Source organism: Lycorma delicatula, chromosome 7, assembly GCF_047948215.1.
Source record: "Lycorma delicatula isolate Av1 chromosome 7, ASM4794821v1, whole genome shotgun sequence".
NCBI lineage: Eukaryota > Metazoa > Arthropoda > Insecta > Hemiptera > Fulgoridae > Lycorma > Lycorma delicatula.
Window position 1 is genome coordinate 103362856 of NC_134461.1, and position 13825 is coordinate 103376680.

Genomic DNA, 13825 nt, shown 5'->3' on the forward strand with positions numbered 1-13825 from the left:
TAGTGAATACATATTCTAGAAAAATATGTTAAAAATCTCATGTTTTGTTTTTCTTTTTTAATTTAAAATTATGCAACATCATCGTGTGGTGGATGTCTAGTGGAATTAGTCCTAGAGGTTAAAGAATGTGCTTTATCGGTATAAATTAAAAAAGATAGTGGCACTACAGAGTAGTCACAAAATTCCTTTCCATGATATAACATTCAAGTTGATAACATTGTTTGTCAGATGATTGTAAAGGTTAATCAGTTGCTTTTATTACTCAACAAAGTGTCATGCTTATTAGAGGTTGATGTTATTTTCATGTGTTCACTGAGAATTGTTATTCATGCAGTGCTAAGTTAAGTTGGGAGACAAGAAGTATTTAGTTGAAGAAATACCTGTTGTTAGAGTTTGTGTGCATAAGCATACAAACACAAATGAAAATTTTGGAAACAAAAGATACAGATTCTGTCAGCGTTTTGGTAGTGAAGTTCCATCAGTAGTAACACTATGTAAGAGGGGGGAAAAGCCTTCTTCACCAGGCCAGTCCTTGATCCTGAAATTCTGTTTATGATTTCTTCTTAAGTTAATTAAGAAAAGTTTTTCAGAACTAATTATTTCCCATTCAGCATTTAAAAAAATAATGAAAAACATTCTTGGGTTTAAAAACTTAAGATCTTCTAAGATATTTTCCCTGTGTTTAATTACGCAATTAAATCTTGTTCTCCAAGACAATCTTGTTTTCCTGAATAATAGATCTCTCTCAGAATGTGTATTATTGTGTATAAAAAAAACACAGACCCACCACATGTAATGATGTGGATAGTAATATCTGAAATGGATTTGATGGGACCATATTTTTTTAAAGGAAGTGTTAACAGATTTTCATACCTTAAAGATCATTGAAAATTATTCTATTCCTCTGGTTCAGTTTTGATTTATATGAAATAAACTGCCATTTTACATCAAGATGGTGCTCCAGCTTATTTGGTCAGTAAAGGACTTTTTAAATGAACATTTTGAAGAGTGATAGACAACTTCTTTCGGGGTATAATCAAGAAAAAATAATTCCCATTTACAATTAAGGAATGTTGGTGAACTGAAAATTAGTCTGAGACTGTTTATGACTTTGAACCTTCAAGTTGGAAGACATTGTCTAAGTGCTCTTGGGCGACTCATAAAATTGTGTGAAGACAGTGGAGGTCATATTTAATCTTTTATGTGGAAAAGGACTTTGTGGCATGGTGATTAATACATGAAATAGATACAGGGTAAGAAACGAGATTTTTTACAAAAGTAAGTGTAGGGTCTGTTAGCGTCAAACATAATAGACTTGGAAGTCCGTACAAATGTAATAAAGGAAAACTTTGTTTTCACCTGTTCATTTTTGGTTCATTCAAACAGGCTGCTGTAAAACTAATAATTAAAGTAACAGACTAGATACTAGAAAAATTGTTAGTTTAAAAGGTTTGTTTATAAAATTGTTTGTAAATTTAGATTTGTGGCTTCATTTTTATTTAAATTTTGTTTTGTGTTGAATTTTAGAAAAAAAAGAGGTGCTGAGTGACAGTGGGATTTATAGGTTTTTGGCTGTCCATAGCTCGCTATGGGCAGTTGTCACATTTGTGGGCTTGCCCATATTTAGTAGTAGTAAAGTGAGTTTTAGATAGTCTTTGTTGGTTTGAATTTGTGAGGTATTATAGTGGAAATATCGGAAGCCAGTGATTCAAGGAAACAGCCAAAGCCCAAATGGGATAGGGCTGGTGAAGTGACCGAGGTAAGAATCAATGATTCCTCTGCCTTCTCAAATGAGGAAGATCAGGCAGCGGCAAGTTTTTACACCCACATTTCATGAGATAACCTGTTTGATGAGTTTTTTAGGGCTAACAGAAGGAAAGGTAGCGCTGCCCCCCTGGTTAAGTACTTCTAAGATCAGTATGATCAATTCATGTCTTTATAGAGAAGCCACGAAATGCTTCAGCTTCGGTTATGACTAGGATTATTTCCAAGAAAAAGGAATTTAAGGCAACAATAGCTGTTCTGGCTCAGGGTTGAGGTGTTTGCTTTTAAACCAATTGAAGTAAAGGAGGTGATTGTGAAGGAAACAGTGACAGCTCCTACTGTAGTTTCTAGGCCTGTGGAACCCCGACAGAAGCAATACATGGAGGCTATGAAGGATAAGCATGAGGACAGCTTGTTGAGAAAGCAACTGGAGGTTATCTTTCTGAATAAGCCTGAGGGTTCGGCAAAAACGACCAGGGAAATAAACAATTTTCAGGTTGCTCTTAGTAAGAAGAGGTCCAGTCTGAAATATAAGAGAAACCCAGAGGGGATTGGTTGTTGTCTTTGATAACAAGAGGCTCTGAGTTTTTAAAGGATGAAAAGTATGGGTTGATCCTAAATGTAAACAGCAACCAAGAGTTATTGTCTATGATGTGGATCGTCATCTCTCTGATGATGAGTTCATGACTGGTCAGGAAGTAAAATACTGATTTGGATGAGGCGAATATCCAGGGCGAATGTTGGTTCCTGTACAAGACTGGTAAATGTGATGCAGAACATTACCGTGCAGTGTTGGAAGTGGAGGTGGGACTGGCCTTCTACAGAAATTTGTTTCTGAAGGCAGGTTGTTTGTGGACTTCTCATCTTGTAGGATGAAGGAATATATAGATGTCCAGTATTGTTTTAAGTGTGGTCATTGTAGGCACAGGTGAAGTTCTGCCACTTTCCGTTGCTGTGTGCTCATTGTAGAGAGGAAGGTCACAAGTGAGAGGATTGTACCAAGAAGAATGAGGGATCGATTTATGTCAATTGTAAGAGGTGCAAAGAGCATAAGCACTCCTTGGACAGTAAGGGTCTTGCTTAAGAGTTGTCGAGATGTACTTCAATTTGTTAATGGTTAATTTTGGGCATTTGAATGCTCAAGTTCTTTACATTGTGCAGATTGAATTAGGTGAGTTTGTAGATTAAAGGAATCTGGATATGGTTTTTTTTACACCATTCTTATGTTGTGGCAGGAGATCTGCTAAGTTTTAGTGGCTGACAGAAGTTTCTGTGTGGTTCTGCTAGTATGTCGGCTCTACTGTGCAGGAGACATTTGGATTATGTCTTTGTTTGTCAGCTTTCTGATTTTCACCATGTTGTGAAGCTGTAATCAGAGACTTGTAACTTTACATTGCAAGTTCGTATTTTCACTACAGAGACCCTGTTGAGCATCAGTTAGAGAAATGGGACAGGATTGTCTGGTTTGTTGGTGCAGACATTAATCCAAAGTCTTTATGATGGTACAGTACTTTGACGGATGAGAAAGGGGAGTTTGTGGAGAGTTTCATTGTACAACATGGTCTCAAGGTTTATAATGTTTTGGGTGAGTTTTCAACCTGTGCATGATTGGAGTAGATGGAAGAAGGTTGTTTGCTGGCACAAATGTAGATGTGACTATTGGAAGGAATATTCCCGGGACTGTTGTATGATGGACAGTAGTTGATGACTGTTCCAGTGATCACTGTTTGATTGTGTTTCAGATCGTCAATGCCCTCAGTGAGGTGTATCGGTGTAATGTTCCCATTCAGCAGGGGTGTTTGCTGTACAAGAGGGGCAAACTGGCAAAAATTTGTCAATATATTATCGGCCAGACTTGTGTCTTGGGTCAGAGTTGAGCAGTTATGGATTTATAGGAGTTAGCAGAGAGGCTTTTTCTTGCTTATGTGGATGCTACAGAACACTATCCTACAAAGTTCTGGTCAGGGGAGAATTGTTCCTTGATGAATAGGTAGTTTTCTGATTTGAAGTGAACTTTGAGTCATCTTAGGCAAGCTTCTCATCATGAGAGTGATGAGTGGAACTCGCTTCCGAATATATAGGGATTTGAGGACCTTATTTTCATTTGATTTAAACAGCAAAAAGGCAAAATTCTTGGCATTCTTTCGTGTTGGGTCAGGGTAATAAGGATCCCTAGGGTGTCGTTTATAGGATTTTGGGACATAATCGAAAGAAAGACATTCTTCTGTGTGCTCTCAACCCAGCAAGGTGTACTGACTGATAGGACAAAGTATTGTGCTTTGTTGAATGAATGATTACTGCTAGATGATAATGTGAAGGGTTAATGTCAGTATCATCTGCATGTTAGGTGTGCCAGTGCTTGGTAAGGTGTTTGAGAAAGTGCTGTATTTGTGAATTAATGGAAAGTTGGTCTCGTGAAATTTCTTGATGGAGGACCAGTATGGTTTTCAACCAGAGAAAGATGCAGAGAATGCAATTTTAAAAGTGATTGACATTGTTATTAACTCCAACTCTGCGTATGTCCTGGGTATATTTTTGGATATATCCGGGGCATTTAACATCTTGTGGTGGCCCTCAGCCTTGTATCAATTACAATGGTTGGTGTGTACGAGTGATGAGATTGGGGTACTTTAAAATTACTTTTTTAACAGATATGTAGTGCTTCGTGGTGGTGGCACTGAATTAAGTAAGATGCTGTCCAAGAGGTTTTCCCAAGGTAGTGTACTGGGTCCTCTGCTTCGGGTTTTGGAGTTCGACTCTCATGTGGTTGAGGTTGCCCAGTAGATGTCATGCCATTGCTTATGTCAATGATGGATTTCTCTGGTCAAAGAAAAATTGTGGGTCGACTTCCAGGCAGCTCACGCTTATAGAGGACTAGAGGTGTGTTCCACATCTCTATCCTCAATGCTAGCACTGAGAAGACCACCATAATGCTGCTGAAGGGCCATATTGCTGCTACACGGGTAGCCTATTTGTTATTTCTTGTTGCAACTGTATTTGGGTGTGCTCCTTGATTAGAATTTCAGATTCAAGTAGTACTTTCAGAGTGTCTAGTGACTTTTAAAATGCACTTTCATGTGTTGGAGAAGGCATGTGATGCCTTCTTCGGTATTCGTAAGGTAGTTCATCTCGCTTGGGGTCTAAATTTTGAAACAATGAAAATTTTGTATAAAGGGGTATGCGAAATGATTATGCTTTACACAACACCAGTTTGGGCAAACAGAATGAGGTATAAAAGCTATTGCGATATTTTGTTGTGGGCTCACCATCTTCTGTTATATCTCTGTTATGACGGGGGGGGGGGTTTTAGGACTATTTCCTGTGAGGCAGTTCTAGTTATTGTGGGTGTTAAACCAATTGAAGTCCTTGTGTTGGAACATCAGTTACATTATGCTGCAAAGAAGTCGGGTGAACTAACTGTGCAATGTATTTGGGAATAGAGGAGGAAGGTTTTGGCAGGGCAGGTGGAATGAGACGGCAGCTGGGAGGTATACACACGGTCTCTTTGCAGATTAAGGGTGTTGGGAGTCGCCTCATGGATCTTCGTGAACCGGTATATGACTCAGTTCCCTTTCAGGGGGGGATGGTGCATTTCAGGACAGGCTGGCTTGATTTGGCTTGACTGTCTTGGGTCAGTGCCCTCAATGCATAGTATTGGATGATGCATATCATCTGGTGTATGTCTGCCCAAATATGAATTTAGGCATGCAGAGGTGGTCAAGGAGCTTGAGGGTATTGGTTTGAGTTTGGATCTGCAGTCTAACTGGAAAGTTAGAGATGAGTGGTGCATTGTTGAAAGAGTTTTAAGGTTTTTTGCAGTTGAAAGGATTGCAGAGGATGTTTAGTATAGAATAGTAGCCTGGGTGGCTGGGGACCTGTTGAGTACTTTTCCGCCAGTGTAGGCAGATTCGGCAATTGTGCCTGGTTTTTGTTTGGTATGTTCTGGATTGATTGGTAATTTTTGTTGCTTTAGTATAGGTCAAAATTGCGATGTTGCAAACAATTTTTGAGGGTATGAAATTAATGTTTTGTTATAAGCTTAATTTGTAAATTTTTAATGGTTATCAGTTTTTTTTCGATTTGTTTAGGTAAGTTTGAAAAATATCTTTTGTTGATGGGTTTTAACACTGATGGAAATGTCTTTTGAGACATATGCATCAGTGCCATCCTGATAGAGACTGTATTGAGGAATGAAATATGTAATCATTTGTTGAGGGTCTAGAAAAGATGGGTTTTACTGGAGGGGGTGGAATGGCGACTGGGATTGTCACAAGGTGGGTGTCTTCCCCTATGGGTTCAGGATGCATCTTTGAATGTTTTTAAAGTATTAAAATTATTTTTTTTAATTCTTCATGTTGAATACATTTTAGTAGCCACAACCTTTGTGAGTTTTTGTCTGGTGGTCAACTGTTTACTTGTGAAGTGCTTTATTGTGTTAAATGAAGTGTGTAAGGGGCAATTTATTGTGAAAAAGCAAAATTTTATTTACTAATTCTAATGGTGGATTTTGTTGCTTTAAAAACCCTGGGTCTACAGTGTAGTTTTTAATAATTAACTATTTATGTGTGAGTTTTGGACTATTACTGTAATTAAAACAGTTTGATTTCATTCAAATTTAGTATTACATTTAGGCTCACCCTTTTTTTTTTATAATAAGTTGCACTGCAGTTTTTACTTATTGGTCCAATTAAAAAAAGGTGTTCACAGAAATGACCCTTAACAATTTTTTTTGTTGAACACAGACATTTATCAGATAAACCATCACTGTAGTGTTTGATTTTGAAGTGAGACAGCTACAGCGCCATAGAGGACTTCTTTCAGGATTAAAGTTAAATTATTATGTTATAGGGAATATATAAACAAGCACTTGAGATGCTATTTGGACCCATTTTGCAATTTTTTGGTTAGGAAGAATTTATCTAGACATCCCCAAGGGCTGAGCTTCCACTCCATTATCATAATAAAGATATCATTGATTAGTGAGAATGATATCATATTTGTTAAGATGGCTTATTTCTTGTATTATTTACATTCATTGCAGTTATGTTGTTGTATATTTGAAAATTCACATTATTTCCACCATTTATGGTAAATGAAATTTTTTTACCAATTTGCTGATTATGGTACGCGTTATAAAAATGAATTATTAAAGATCATAAAAGTATGATCAAATTGTGATCTTGGTACAATAAAATTTAATGATGTTATTGGTTGTTTTTAAGTATTTGCTTATTTAGGCTATTATTGTGTAAATATAATTTTTTTTCTGTTGTTACACTTTGTAATCATAAAATCCATATGTAAATTTTAAATAAATATTTGTTTGAAAGTAAATAATTGACAACCTAGTTATGTTCAGTTACCCGTAGAAATATATTTTTAACATGCTGTTTTGAGAAATATGTGGTTTAATAATATGTAATATTTTATAAACATGGGATTGTGAAAAAATTAAGCTTATAACAAATCTTGTAAAGTAAAAAAAGAAGCTTTGGAAAGAATATCTTACGTATTTGGTATATACAAAGTACGTCTTTGTTATTATAAAGATAATGGTACTTACGTATTAACGCCACCGCAGCTACAGCTTTATTTAAAAACAAAGTAGTCAATTGGATTTCGGTGGAAAATGGGCCGATATAGAGTTTAACATAAATAAATAAATATTTATGTATGAGTATTTATTTAATACTATAAATAGTATTTATTATTTAAATAATCAAATTGCAATAATTACTGAATTTATTAAATAAATACTCAAAAAATTATGGTGTTAATTAGTCAAGGTTAGCGAGCGAAGCGAGCGTAGGTTAAGTTTGGTTAAATTATATTTATAAAATAAATAAATATAAATAACCATTAATATTCTGTTTTGAATCTGTTTCGGCCCATTTTCCACCGAAATCCGATTGATTATTTTGTTTTTAAATAAAGCTGTAGCTGCGGTGGCGTTAATACGTAAGTACCAAGATAATAATAACAAAATCAGTATGATTTGATTTTGCTTGGCAAAGAGGAGATGTTGATATTCTATGTATGTTGAGAAAACTGATATCTACATAAATTAAATGGTTCTAATAAATTTGAAACTAAAATTATTGCTGTATTTTTTTTTTTTTGTAGCACACAATTAAAGATTACGTTTATAAAGAGTATATTAAAAAATGATTTTATTAGATCTGGTCATTAGTTATTTCTACTTAACTGTGCACTAGAAATGGATGTGTTATATAATGAGTGTAGGGACTTTTTTTTTTCAAACTGTACAAAGTGGGCCAATAGTCATAGGATATTATGTGTACTATGTTACAAAAATGGGAAAAAATATTTTAATCCATTTTTGTAATAAAAAAAGAAGCTATTTGAATTTAAGAAGCTTCATACATAATTAAATCACATCATTTTTGCACTCGCTTATATTTAAGTTTTATTAATATAGTTTCCTGCTTACAGAATTTATCTTCTTGTATTTCTGCTCACTTTCCTTAATATTTTAAATGCATTCATTTTAAAAACCATGAATTTCTTCTTTGAAATCTTCAACCAACTTTATCCAGTTCCTATCAAACCATTCTATGTGTAACTCCCAATACCATGAAGATTTCGAGGAAGAAAATTGAGAGGTCCACCTTATCCAATCTGCACTAGGTACTGGCTGCTCACTCGTTTACTGTATAGTAGGAGTCCGGTAATTTTATGAAATTACTTCTTGTTAAGGATTACATTAAAATAAATTATAGTGTTCCAGGATTTTAATATATGAATAGTTATTAAAAAAAAGGTATCCCTAACTTAAAGAGTATTAGGCTATGAGTTGCTTAATAATTATAGATTGAATTGAACAGTATGTCCTCAGTCATGGATTTCAGTATTATTTGAATATGCAACTAAATTGCTTAAAATATTTAAACTAATTTTCTTTCCTTTTTATTTTATTAGGAAATGGAGTTTACAGGTGAGCTGCCAAGATTAACAAAATCTCTTCGTGCATTTGCTAATCTGTCTTCTCCTCGTCAATTAGATAGGGAAGCAAATTCTTTGGATTTTCTTCGTAGGAAAAAAGCACAGGAACTCAGAGAGTATGTATTATTAAATCTGTTTCTTTTCATTTTGTTTATTTTTGTATTATACTCTTTTTCAATATTTTGAAAAAAAAAGAGAGAGAGCGTTGCCGGATCAGCTAGAATATTCTAAAGTTATATTTGTAAGAGGATTAAATCATTAAAATATTTTTATTTATTCGGATTTTCTCAGATTTTTTTTATCTGTTATTAGATACAGTGTGAATTGTACTAACACTATTTTTCCCCCTTCACTGCCTGGGGCCGACTAACACTATACAGTATAGTATTTCAATGTAGAGCACTTAATGAAAATGACATACTGGTAAGAGGCAAATCAGAATTATCAAAGTAGACACAATTATCAATTGAGAATTATGGTTTCATTGAAAAATTATATAAGAAAACCTTTTTGATTCATTCGTTTGACTGGGTTCATGATGATAATCTTCATTCCATTTTGCTCTTTGTTAATCTTTTAAGCTCAGTTTTACTGCATCTTAATTATTTTAACCTCCTGCAAGTTATTTTATATTCTTACTGTGAACTAGTCATCTGTGCATCCATTCTTTCTGTAAATTAGTGGAGGTTGCTGTAATGATATCCTTCATTATAGCTCTCTGTGTCTGGATCCTTATTATATCTCAGTCAAGGGCAAAGGTAAATTGAATTCACCTAAAATTTACTGGGTTTCAGCAAGCATTATTCTGATCTTCTGTGTAATCTTTGAAACCAAATTTTTTATTATAGTTTAAATTTTAACTTGCGGTGGGTGAACATCTGAGTTTTTAAGTTCTGAGTTCATTAAGAAAATTGAATTTCTGTCAGTCTGATTAGTAATGAAGAGTGATAGACAAGCAGTATTCTGTTATTTCTCCTTCCTTACATCTTCAGTTACATTAATTAACAGGTAACATAACTTAGAAATAATCTCATCAAATTAGTCATGTACAGTTTTTTTATTGTCAGTAAAATTTGTTATTTAGTAATAAAATTCTTATTGTTGTTTTTAAAAATTTAATAGCAATTACAATTAATTAGCGTGGAATTTTTGTTATTATATGTTTTTTTTTTTAACTTAAAAAAATATCAGTTTATTTTATACTATCAAAAATCTATTAAAATCCATTTAAATTGTCTGTTTAAACACAAGTTTAAGACAGTAAAATACTTATTTTAAAAGTATTTAATTTAAAAAATGTAGCAATGAAAATTTTTTTTTCATCTTTTACGACAGCATAGGATCACATTAGTCAGTCCTTATCCAAGTCTCTTTGAAGGGTTTGTTCAGGCCTTGTGGCCCTCCCAGTATCTTTTTATATGTTCCAATCTCTGTTCTCTTTCTGGTATTGAAAATGTTCCTGTTGTGAGTTTCTTTCTTGTGAGTGTGATGCAAGTGTTTTTGTCCTTGATTTTTTTCATTTAATTTTATCTTGTCTGTGGTGTCTTCGGCTGTAGGCCAATTTTCTTCAGATCCTCTCTTATTTCTTTATCTATTTGCATTCTGTCGTAGTGTTTTTTTTGAGTCAAGATTGTACTCTACTAGCTGTTTCAGAAGTCTCGAATCTTGCATCCAAATTCTTAGTGTCCAAAGAATCCTAGTCTCCACTTACATGTGGTATCGATGATGTGTTTTAATCCTTTATACACAGCTTTTTGGGGCATGATCTACCGTTGCCTGTTTTTTTGGTACTTTTTATTGATGCAGGTTCTTCCAGTTCTTCTTTTAATTTTCTGGAGTCTGTTATGAATCCAGAAATCTTAAATATTTGATCTCCAGGTTTTAATATTTTGATTGTTTGTTCAGGGGGAAGAGAGTTTCTGCTGCACATTTGGCTTTCAGTTTTATAACTTTGTAGTAGTTCTTATTTTTACGTTTACGGATAGATATTTTTTACTGTAGGTGTACCAGGTTAATTTTTTGCCTTAGCTAGTTTGTTTGAATTGAGGTTTTTCATTTAGGTTGTTTGTTATTATTTTTTGAGTATTTAGATTGGATTACCATTTTGACTTTATACTGTTTTTGTTTGCTTCTTTTAATTGTGGTTTTTGGGGCATAATTTCTGTCTTTAGAATGATATTTTGTGGCAATTTTTTTTGTAATGTTTTGAAGTTCTAGTTCAAGTCATCAGCAAAACCAAGGCAGTTTGTTTTGAGTTTTGGCCTATTTTTATTTTTGGGGGAATTTTTTCCCATTCTCTCATTACCATTTCCAGAGTGCAGTTTAATAGTAGTGGTGAGAGTCCAAGAGTTTGAGTCTCAAATGGTACCAAGAATTTGTTTGTTTTCTTTTGGGCGACCTATTTTCTGATTATGTCATGGTATCTTCTTTCTCTCCCTAGTTGAATGTTGAAGTTTCCAATTAGTTTAACATGATTTTTGGGGATGTTATTTATGATCTAGTTAAACAGGTTTCAGGACTTTTTTGTTTCTTTATGGTCGTTTGGAGATTACTTTTTATTATTATTGGGAGCGTGCCTTATTAGTGGGCGTTTATTATGTTGTTGATTTTATTAGATGCTTTTAGGGTGTGTGTTGAGATTCTTGAGGGTTGTGACTTAAATTCTTGTAAGGAGTTTATTATTTTGAGGCTGACCAAAAAGTATGTTCCAAACTGTGGGACACTTTTCATCACTCTCTTTCCAGGTATACCTTTGTACAACCTATGTCCTTGAGATTCCATGTTGTCCTGCTTGGTGTTTCTTATTTCCTGCAGTCCCATGATGAGAATTTTGAGTGGGTCCATTAGGTTGGTTATTATTTTTAGTCTACTAGTCTGCATGAATGAATTTATACTGCATGTGGAAATTTAGGTGATTTTATTTTGCATTTTGTATTGTTATTGTTCATGTATTTGTGGTGTTAGGGCGTTGTCATGCTTCTGATCGCATGCTGTCTTCTAAGTAGCAGCCCACCGTATCCGAGTGCTGCCTTCTCTGAACTCTGGTGTTACTTGGCTCAGCTGATGGAGTATTCCTTAAAAGATCTTTCATGGTTGACTGTGGGGTCTAGATATAACTAATGCCCCAAGTTATAACTGTAGATGTGATCTAGTTAGGTGATAGTGGGGTATGGCTTGATGATAGATAGATAAGTTGTTTATTTTAAGTTCAGTTCACCAGATAAATTTCTCCTATTTGTTTCAGATATATCCAGGCACACCTTGTGGAGGCTAGATCTAACTTTTTTTAAAGTTGTTATTTTGGAGAAAATTTAAAACATCTTATCCTAAACATTATATAATGACAATATTTTATAAATAGTTTAAATTTATTTTCTATATTTTCAGATTCAGTGTAACGTTTATGATGAAAATTAATTAATTTTTAATGATTTTTTTTATATGCTGTATGTTTTTGTATAATCTTCAGATAAATTAGTAGAGGCAAAGGATGACAACCTTGCAGTATAAATAATTGGATTTCTCCTAAATTGTGGTCATCTGTAAAGATGCTCGTCAATTTGGATTAATCGACCTATAGAAAAAAAATATGCTGCACTTCTGATTTTATTGTTATTCTTCTTTGGATTTTTGACAGTGTGTCAGAAATTGTTTAATTTTTTAATATTAAAATATTTTTAAATAACTTTGTTATTAAGTTACTTTTTTCAAAAGAATTATTTTGCTTTGTATATAGGTTACTGTATTATACAGATCTTGGTTAACCAAAAGATTTGATGGTTGATTAAAAGCACTTTGTTGTAAATTGATGGCTTCTGCAGTTTTGTATTGAAATATTGTGCAGTTTTACGTTTTTAGATTAATTTGTTACTTTACATTACCTATCACAGTTCTTTTATAAAGTATCATGTATAAATAACATGAACTGAAGAGTTTTTTCTGTGAGAAAAATTATTTTACATTTAACTGGTTTGATAATGTGTTATAGTATATTCTGCCCAGTGATGACAACAGGAAACCATGTCATTCCTTATCCTCCTAAGTATGCATGTTGTGGCATGATTTTATTGATGGGAATGGTTGTGTTGTTTTTGTCTCTTGTTAGGTTTTCTATAATCATTACAATTGTGGCACCAACATAGACATGTTATTCTCTTTTATTATTTTTCAGTGGTTTCACATGGTCGCAGTTTCGTGCTACTGTTGATAATGATGCAAATTCTGGTCCTGTCATACAAGAATTATTACACTCGCTTAGAATGCTAGCTAATGACCTGACAGGTAATTTTAATCTTTTTTAATTTAACATGCACGCATGCATACACATACACATATATGTATAAAATTTTGGGGATAACATTTTACTGATAAATATCATTTGTAATTATGATTTTTACCATTGTCTAATTATTATAAAAGATAATTTCTGCTCTCTGTACTCTGCTTAAAATTCATAATTTCATCTGTAGCCTAACTGTTTTGAAGACAGTTTTATACATTTAAAAAAGTTAACTATTGAAATCTTATAAAAATAAAATGTTTTCTGTAGACCTGAAATAGATTTTATTTTTGAGTAAATTCAGTCGTATATTAATGAAAAAAGCTTGATTTGAAGTATAAACTTGTGTATAAAAACTTAGTGTGTTCGTAAAACAAAACTAAATAGTTTATGAAAAAGAAATCTTTTTAGAATGTTGAAGTTCATAATTCAGCCATGGATGTAAACTTTACAGGATTATGTTATAAAATAATGTTCTGTATTAGTTGAAAATATTGATTTTGGTTCAGTATATGAATGTTTTTGGTTGAAACCAGTTTTTTTTAACATTAAAATATGTTACTTAATTTTTAAATTGCTGTCTCGACTTTTATTTTTTAACAGTTGTTTTTTTTTAATCACAACAGTAGTTTTTTTGTCAGAAATTAATAACAATAATAATCTTTTGTAAGTACCACTTTCAGCTAACTGCTGTTCTAAATGTTACACAACAGTCCGTATTCAATTTTTCTTACATTTAATGTAAGAATTTTTAAATGAATAAATTTGTATTATTTCTAGTATATTGTGATAAATAACATTTTTTATTATAATTTTGCT

At 33.2% G+C, this 13825-nt stretch overlaps 1 protein-coding gene across 7 annotated transcripts in view; it reads left to right on the forward strand.

Annotated features, from left to right (window-relative positions):
- Positions 1–13825, forward strand: part of obe (activating signal cointegrator 1 complex subunit obelus) — a 116238-nt gene that overhangs the window by 2328 nt on the left and 100085 nt on the right. For 6 of the 7 annotated variants that reach the window (XM_075370362.1, XM_075370367.1, XM_075370361.1 and 3 more), the window contains exons 2-3: positions 8704–8843; positions 12899–13008. In XM_075370362.1, coding sequence (XP_075226477.1) covers positions 8707–8843; positions 12899–13008 — 247 coding nt within the window. In that variant the 5' untranslated portion in view covers positions 8704–8706. The remainder of the gene's footprint in view (positions 1–8703; positions 8844–12898; positions 13009–13825) is intronic. The other variant, XM_075370366.1, reaches the window with a different exon arrangement.